General features: G+C 40.5%; 1 protein-coding gene across 14 annotated transcripts in view; it reads right to left on the bottom strand.

Moving 5' to 3' along the window:
- Positions 1 to 5,416: 5,416 nt before the first annotated feature.
- FMR1 (FMRP translational regulator 1) overlaps positions 5,417 to 9,308 on the bottom strand; it is a 40,466-nt gene continuing 36,574 nt past the window's right edge. For 7 of the 14 annotated variants that reach the window (XR_005725336.1, XM_040265404.1, XM_040265405.1 and 4 more), the window contains one exon: positions 5,417 to 7,820. Coding sequence is in view for 13 of the 14 variants with exons in the window: in XM_040265404.1 (XP_040121338.1) it covers positions 7,659 to 7,820 (162 nt within the window). In the remaining variant the exon portion in view is untranslated. Of the gene's footprint in view, positions 8,081 to 9,308 lie in introns of all 14 variants that reach the window. The other 7 variants (XM_040265406.1, XM_040265409.1, XM_040265411.1 and 4 more) reach the window with 2 other exon arrangements.

Below are 9,308 nucleotides of genomic sequence, written 5' to 3'. Positions count from 1 at the left end.
ATATTAAAAAAAAAAAAAAGTAAAAAGAGACAGGTCTAATTCATTTTAGTAACATGGTTCAGTTAACCCAAAATAGATCCAAAATAGTAACATTCCAGCATTTAAATATAAAAAACAGGTATTTTTCATTCTTTTTTCAAACTAAGTCTTCAAAATCTGTTGTGCATTCTACACTGAAAGTTGCACATCTCAGTTCAGAGCAGCCTTTGAGTGGTCCGCAGCCACATGTAGCTGGTGGCTGAGGGCCTGGACAGTGCAGCTGCCGGCCACACACTGAGTGCCAGTGATGGAGGGAGTCATTTGAATCACTTGCTGGTATATCAGGTGCTTTGAGTGACTGGGTGACCACTATTTAAGCCACAATGATCTGTAATCAGACACTGGATTTAACTGACTGCCTACCCAGGCTGGGAGCTGGCAGATAGTACACACTACCACTCCCTCCTGGCAACAGAATAAGCCTTCTTGGTCTTGTCACCAACTGGTATTTGATACTTGTTTCAATGGTGCAATCCTGGCAGGCTTTGGAAATTCAAGAGGCCCTGAAATCACCAGGAGGGATGGCAGTGCCCATTCCCACCCAGCAGATGAGTGTACTCTGATGGACTGAGGGAACCCAGCATGTCTGTACTAGTCCTGCAGTCAGTTGAAGGGACCCCAAGCATGGTCCCTTCAAAGGGGCCAAAGGCCTCTGCAGCAATGGTGCCAAGTGTCTTGGGTCTAAGTAAAACCAGTCCCAAATCCTGTCAGGGAAACTTACTGTGGACCCATCAGGTCCAAGAATAACAATTACTGGGGCACCAGTGCCTGGTAGGTCTGCAGAATTCTCCCTGCACCTATTTTTCCAGGCCGTATGGACAAGGGCAAAAATCAGCCATCTCTCTGAAGAGGGCAGAGGACTGGGCCCAGGGCCAAGTTTGCTTTGGAAGGGACTCAAATCTGGACTGAACAGCCCTCTAGCAGTTGGGCCAGAAAAATCAAGTCTCCTGGATCACAGAGGCCTGTGGGCCTGGGGAGTCTAATTCTAGCAGCATGAATGTATGGCTAAGTACTCAGCTTCCTCCTCTGCACACTTCTTCAAGTACACAACAGGCTGTGAAGACTTCCTGGCCAGGCAGTGGGAAACACTCGTGGCCTTCAACATCCACCACCTCGTGTCAGCTCTCCGCAGGGCTTGTCTTAATGCCCGCTCAATTATCAGTCATTTTTGTTTCCTACACCCCTATCCTTTCTCTACATCCTCTTTAGGGTGATTTGGGTTGTCGATCCCCACTCTTGGCTTTCCCCATCCACCTCCTTCCTTAGGGATCCCTTTGAGGACTAGAGCTCTAAGAGCACTTCAGTAAGCCTGAAGTGTTGGTCTGGGCCTTCTCACTTTTGCTGAGACATGGGACAATTTACAGCCCCCTTTATTCCTCTTACTCTTTTGGGTGGGGCCTAAATCAGCAACAAGGGATCATCCTATCCCTTACTCCTGGTAGAAAGAGCAAAATTAGAGGGGTGTCCTACATGGCAACCCACTTCAGCACTCTTACCTGGAAAATCCCATGGAAGGAGGAGCCTGGTAGGCTGCAGTCCATGAGGTTGCCGAGGGTCGGACACGACTGAGCGACTTCACTTTCACTTTCCTCCTTGTATAAGATCCCATCCACTTCTGCAGCCTTCTCTGAATTAAGGTCCTTTGCTCACGAGTTAACACTGAGGCCCAAGATTTTCATACAATCCATCTATAAAGCCCAGGTGCATTGAAGCACCTGTGACCTCAGTAGGGAAGTCTCCTTTTTGTGGTATGTGAATCTGACTTCCCTGCGAGCATCTGATTATAAGCCCAGGGAAGGCACACGTGCTTGGCTGAACCAGCCAATTCACTTGGCAAAAGGGAATCTGGTGGTAAAGCTCCAACGCTGGCCATCCGTTGCCACTTACCTCCTGGGTGTAGCTTCTTCATCATGTGTAAGCAGTTCAAGTCTCAGTGGACTTCTGTGACTACTACAGGGAGTTTAATTCCCTGTGCGATGAAGCCTCTCTCTCTGGACCTCAACCTCCGACCCTCTCCGCAAGCTCCTGGGTGGTACACTGCACAATAGGTCTCAAATCCGAGGATAGGTTGCATCTACACCTCCAACGGCAATTTAGACCAAGGGCTCTTTTCTCTCAACTTCTTTTTCCTCAGGGATCACAGGGCTGGCTGACTTGCAGGGAGTGCCAAGCAATCGGTCTGTTTGCCCTCCATGAAGGGCTTTCCATGATCTTTGTAGCAACTGGTGTGGGCCCAGACAAGCCCTGAAATTGCATGTCACCAGTGATTTCAGCTCAGCCAGGTCTCTCACCACCAGCCCTACCTAGGAGGGTGTCACGCAGCCCTGGTATGGCTTAGTTGAGCCGTTTTGCGGTTTCCCAAAAGCCAGAGCTAGAAGAGGAGCTTGCCTCCCGTGGGACACGATCTGTGCCTCAGTGGGCAAAGGTAAATGGCATACCAGCATGCAAAAGGAAAAGGTTTTAATGAGGGAAAATTACCAGCAAGGTTCAGGAAGAAGAGGCTCAAGGATGCCCAGGCTCCCAGCAGAGCCACAGACAAAGGCTGGGGCCCTGTAGCCTGCATCCTTGGGGCTGGGCTCCAGGGAAAGGTCTTCCCTGGGAGTTACTGTTTTGCAGGGCAGCATTGACGCTGGTGGCCCTGCAGGCTGAAGTTCAAACCAAGGCTTAAATGCTGGCTGTCAGGGGAGCTGTCTGGGAACACAGGCTGCTACCACCTGTGACCTTGTGGAAAGCCGGATTTGGACCATGGGCAGCAGAGCCTCTGCAAAGTTGGATGTGGGCCCAGTCCCTCCTGCTCGTTGGTTACCAGGCAACTTGACAGAGGCTCCTGAAGTCGTGGGCAATCCTGTCCCTCCCCACTTCAAGCATAAATCTGACCTCATTTAACACCCTTCAGAGGCTCCTTCAAGTCAAACCTCTAACACGGCGCCATAGGCCTACCCTGGCCATATTGCTTGTCTCATCTCTCACTCTCTGCCTCAAATTCTCTGTTCCAGCCACAATGAAACTTCAGGAAGCTCCCCCAATTGACTTTTTCATGCCCAGATCAATGACCCAGGACCCTTTTCTCCTGGCTAAACTTTCCAACCTGTCCTCTGACTTCGGTAAATTTCATTTCACTGAGAAGCCCTTTACTGACTCCACACCACCCTGATTTGGGTTGTTTCTGTGTGCACACACCTCACCCTGTGCATCTGAGCACTGGCTGTACCATGTGTTGGAACTGCCCACTGACTTACCGAGTTCGCCCACTTGACACTGAACTTCTTGAAAATCTGAAACAGTCTCTATCCTCAAGCCACCTGTGAAGTGCCTGATATACAGTGAATGTTCACTGAATATTTAATGAGAACCAGATGAAATGAGGTGGGTGGCTCAATAACAATTACTAGCTTTCTCCATGTAAAACATGCTGCTGTTGTTTAGTTGTTAAGTTGCATCTGACTCTTTTGCACCCCATGGACTGTGGCCTGCCAGGTTCCTCTGTCCATGGGATTCTCTAGGCAAGAATACTGGACTGGGCTGCCATGCCCTCCTCCAGGGGATCTTCCCAACCCGGGGATCAAACCTGCCATCTCTTGCATTGGCAGGTGGGTTCTTTGCCACTGAGCCACCAGGGAAGCCCCTATGACACCTTAGCAACCACTTATTTAACCCAATGAAGAAACTGGAACATGAAGAAGTGAAATGACCCTTCCAGGAACCAGAGAGCTAGTGTGCAACCAGGTCAAGTGTAGAATCTACCTCCTGATTCCTCCCTCTTCACAGCCTAACTCTTTAGGTACCTTTTTATCAGGTAATATCCAGGCTACACTTGCAACTTTTAATGCTATTTATTCCTTGAGCACTAGTATTCTTTGATGCAATACCTTACAGGCTTCAATCTCCAGAGAAATCTGACAAAGATGCCTTACTATTTATCAAAAATAATAATGGAATTTTCTTCTTCTCTTACCATAAGCCATCTATGTTCTCTCTGATACTGAATAATATACTCTAGTTCTCAGGATTCCATGTAACCATTTTCTGTTGACAATTTTCCTTCTAATTTTGACCTACCCCTGTAATTAACTGTATGGTATTAGAAATTGGTGGGGAAACCTTTAGGCACTTAGTTTGAAGCTTACTCTCGAATCACTTAGCAAGTGCAACTTGCAAAGACTTTTAATGTGTTTCCTATTAACATGAAACTCATTAGCATAAAACATGTTTCCCTGTTTTTTCATGGAAAGTTCTGAGAGAAATGGAAAGAAAAATTTTAAATAGCAACCCTCTCCCCCAAAAAACCTTCAAACAGCCTCAGATAAACAGAGGGAAAGATGGTCAAAATTTAACTACTGCTACCTATTAAGCCTTCTGAGCAATCAAGACTAGTATCTTGTAATGGCTATTTTAGAATAACTGCTTATCAGAGGCTCAAAGTGTCATGACGCAAAGACACTATTTATGGCTATGAAGCAAACTGGTCAAAAATGATCTAATCAGTATACTGACTCTAAAAGGTACTATACTCCTAACCACCAGGAACCGGAAGTTCATGGTCAGATGAGAGAAATGCCTCTAAGTGAACCAACTGACACAAGACAGGCTTGAGTCTCAAGCCTGCTGCCACCAATAGGGTATTCACATGTAGCAAGCACTGAAACATGAAACCATGAAAACCCAAAAGTTACTTGAGGATGGTTGCTACTTATCACCTCTAATGGATTGTGCAGTCTAGAACTAGGCTGAACAGTAACAGAAATTCAAAAAAAGTACCAGAATGAAAACTAGAAAGCCAGAAAATAAACATGGATTTTTCTCCAGGGGAAAAAAAAAAACATTTATATATAGAGACTGTCCTGCTTATCACTGGATCATTTTGGATTCTAACATAGGGAAGAACTTTGACACTGTCATCTATTTCTATCTACTCTTCTAGGTTGTGCCAGAGTTTTCATCAAGTTATCACAATAATCAATTCAGACATATTCTACCTACAGACTGTCATGTTCTCTATTACTGACATCAACTTTTTTTTTTAATGATTCATAGACATATTTAATAGTTTCCAAATGGCAAGTATGTTTCTGTGTGCACTGACAGGAGCATGTCTTTAACATGGTTTAGTAGCATCCTATGTAATTAATGTGTTCAAATCCTCTAACTGGGAAAACATAAAATTATTTTTCAATTATCTACATTTCTGCCTTTTAGAAACACATAAAAAATTATTTGCAAGGCATAATATATGCTTTGCATGATTAATACCTCCCCCCATCTTTAAGTTTCATTACATTTAGAAATTTAAGACCAGGAGCAAACATCTGTCAGACTAAATTTTTGCTTTTTCATAAGTGCAACTTTTTAATAAAAATTTACATCTAGATAAACAATCTTCAGATTTTTGAAACTTTAATAAGATTTTAAAAACATCATGACTTTGAACTGAAAAACATACATGTTTAGCACACAAATATTGTAATATGAATCAACTCCAACTCCACATGAAAACATGTGACTCAAATTACAGTTTTAGAAGTTAGTAATTCACATTTAAGCAAGTTAGCGCCTTGCTGAATTCAGCTGTGGTAAAAAAGAGACTTAGTGCATATTGTAATGGCACAATGTGCTTTTGTACCATTTTGTTGGTATTTTTCACCTTATTAAACAAGATCAAGTTCTTGAAAGTTGGTAGATATCAGCTAACTTCCTATGACATGTGAAATTTCCAATGGTAACAGATACATTTTGTAACAGAACACTTTCTATAGACTTTTTCTATCTTAAAATTTTAAAAGCAATCAAGGATTGCATCAACATCAATGTAGCAGAGGAAGATCAAACTTTATTGAAACTGCTTGCATACAAAATATATTGCACTATAACCAAACAAATGTCAACATAAAATCCAATCTGTTGTCGCTAATATGTACAGAGAATATTGCCCAAGAGCAGTTACATTACAAGGTCATTCTACCTTGGTTAATTATCTACAGTATTTTAAACCGAACAGCTTACAGATGATGTGTGCAAGGTACCAATTTCTGTTTTCAAATACTATACATTCCCAGAATAAATAACTAGAAATCAACATTAATGTTTGGCAATACTTTTAAAAGACTTTTTAATATTCTTGAAATCATGTGCAGTTTGTTGCCATTTTTATATGCTTATTTGTATGCAAGGAAAAGTAACCGTAATATGAAAATTCAAAGAAACAAACTCACAACAGACATCAGAGGCAGAACTTCGGTTTGTACGGCACTGTACAGATTCAGTGGTACCCCTACTTGGAGTTATTTTTTAAGAAAAATATAACATCTTAGAGTGAAGGTCCTTCACATATTTTCCTCAGTAAATCTCGTAAAAAAAAAAAAAAACACAAAAAACCCCCTCAAAACTGAAACCCAATATGTCAAAAAAACAAAAGGAAAAAAAACTAAAGAAAAAAGTTTCATGTGTTAACCATCCTAGTCTGCTTTCCAATTCTGCTTATACATTAGACCTAATATTTCAAAGTTTACAAAACATTTAACCTGCTTCCAATGTTTCTCAGACAAAGTACCTGTACTTCACAGGATTATTATGCACACAAATGACCTTTCTACCTCCCCCAAATAAGCTTGAAATGAAAATGAGAAACTTCACAAAACTCGGGGAGGACAAAATAAAAGACAGCTCTAAGTTAAAACTGGTCATCAGGCCAAAGAGCAGGCGTATCCTACTAACTTTCAACCAGGAAGATTTGTTCCTAGCTGAAAACATTTGAGCCTCTTGCAAATGAAAAGACCGTTACTACTTTTCCGGTCTATACAGAAAAATTACACATCCCTCTCAATAACACTATTTGTCAAACTTCAGTGCAACAGAACAAAAACAAAAGTCTTATTCTTTATACTGCCTAACCTGATGTTTATGTAAGAAAAAAAATATGGAAAGCATGCATTCTTCTATAAAGTACTAATGTTTGACAGGGTTTGCTACATCTTTTAACATTTAGTGTTTCCAACTTATCTTCCCTGAACTCTGCATCCAAATATAATATTCCTACCTGCCAAGATATAAAAAAGGCACAGATCATACAACTTTTTTTTTTTTTTTTTTGCTAATGAAAATGACAAACGTCACATCACACACATCTCAGGGTCCACTAAAATACTGGAAAAGTGGACCAAAACATAAACTAACACAGGACATGAAATGCCTTAGTATTTTATCGACTTCTATATGAGATTGAAAATAGAAGTCTAATATGATTACCATAAATGCTATTATTCAGAAAAACTGAAATATACCAGTGAGTTATCACCCAATACAGGGTAAACGGTCCAAATTAACAAAGAATATCACTGCACGGTATTTAAAAAATAAACCAAATGAAAATCCTGTCCTGAAGTGCTAAGTATACTTAATTATTTAAAAGTAATGTTTCAAAAATTTTAAGACCTCATTTTGTGCAAATTTGAAAATTGCTGCTTATGGCCAATGTGAAAAAAGCAAAATTCTTAACGGAATTGTTCATTTCATGCCCTGTGCCACCTTGCCTACTATTTTTCTTTGGCCTAACAAAGTTTTCTAATATGGAATAAGAATTATGGAAATGGTATAGGGGATATATCACTCCAGAATTATGCAGTTTAGGGTACTCCATTAACAAGTGGTTGCTGGCCATCCACGGTGTCTGGCTTTTCCTTCCTCTGGTTACGATCTTTACCCGTGCGCAGCCGATTACCTTCATTGGAGGTATTCTGTAATGTTTTAGTGTGGACACTCCTTTCATTATTGCAGTCAACTCTGATCTAAAACAAGTTATAGTTGTTATATACAAAGACCATATTCTGTTGTAATCTGCAATTGGCCTGACAAGAAATTTAAGCCCAAAGTGTATATTCCACATGTTAAAAGGGATTTGAATAGAAGAAGTGTGAGAAATTAAGGTCAGGTAGGAGCTTTATTTGGTTTATGATTCTAAAACACTCTTCTTCTGTAACTGGAACACCTTGGTCATCTCACTGCATCCAAAGTTAGATAAAAACTCACAATCCTACTGTGTCTTCTTCTAAGTAGAACAAAACAATGAGAAACAAACAGTTAAAATGAACTCCTATTACGGATTGCAAAATATATATGCAAAATATACAGGTCTGTTCAAAAAAATGGTTTATTCTTCAAAGATATGAAACCCAGGAGGAGAGAGACAAATTATTGTCTTCCTATTCTGATGTTACCAGAGCAATAACTTAACTCACTTATTAACTAGCCTTTAGTTGACATCTTCATTTCTATCATAAGTATGATTAACTTTTTCTACACTGAGGGCTCCCTTTGTCTTACAATATGTGTGTGTATATATAAATATACACACATACTGTATATATTCATATATATATATATATATACACACACACACACACACTATATATATATACTCATATATACTCATATGAGCACTGGTTTCTAGTAGCTAATATTACAGTAAGGCAAGTCAGAGGATCATACAACTTAAACTCTGAAGAATAACAATAGTACAGGGGAATTTGAAGACATTAATGTGTGGGAGAACTGGAATCCCAGGAAGAGGATAGAGATGGATGTGATTTAAAAAATAATATTCTGAGATTTATATAATATTTTAAGTGCCAGCACTGAACACTTAACAACACTGCTAATGCAATTGTAGGTGCTGTACAAAAGAAAGATAATGTTGACACACAGGCCTAAAACAATTAATAAAAGTACTGATATGCTTCAAGTACAAATGGGACTAGCTATAGTCCCAAAATGGTATACTCAAATTTCAAAGTGTGTTTAATTGTTGGTCCTGGGTGTTTTAACTGTTGGGTTGTCAAGAGGGGAATTATGAAACTGGTACATAAACGCCTTATAATTTCATCAATCTCTAGGTCTAAGATCTTTTCTGTGATGATCCTTAAGCACCAGCTAATAGTTAACACCTACTTACAAATGCTAGGATTTCCCTGGTGGCTCAGACGGTAAAGCATCTGTCTACAATGCAAGAGACCTAGGTTCGATCCCTGGGTTGGAAGATTTCCTGGAGAAGGAAATGGCAACCCACTCCAGTCCTTCTTAACTTGAAAATCCCATGGACAGAGGAGCTTGGTGCAGGCTACTATCCATGGGGTCTCAAAGAGTCAGGCACACCTGAGCGACTTCACTTTCTTTCTTTCTTTCTACAAATGTTACGAATTCTAAGGAATATTCTGTCATGAAGTTTCTGCTCTTAAAATTTATGTCTCACTAATTTTAGGTACTGGTCCCAAACCAAT

This window comes from Oryx dammah, unplaced genomic scaffold (genome assembly GCF_014754425.2).
Source record: "Oryx dammah isolate SB20612 unplaced genomic scaffold, SCBI_Odam_1.1 HiC_scaffold_23, whole genome shotgun sequence".
Lineage (NCBI taxonomy): Eukaryota > Metazoa > Chordata > Mammalia > Artiodactyla > Bovidae > Oryx > Oryx dammah.
This window is presented reverse-complemented; position numbering and strand designations above follow the sequence as displayed.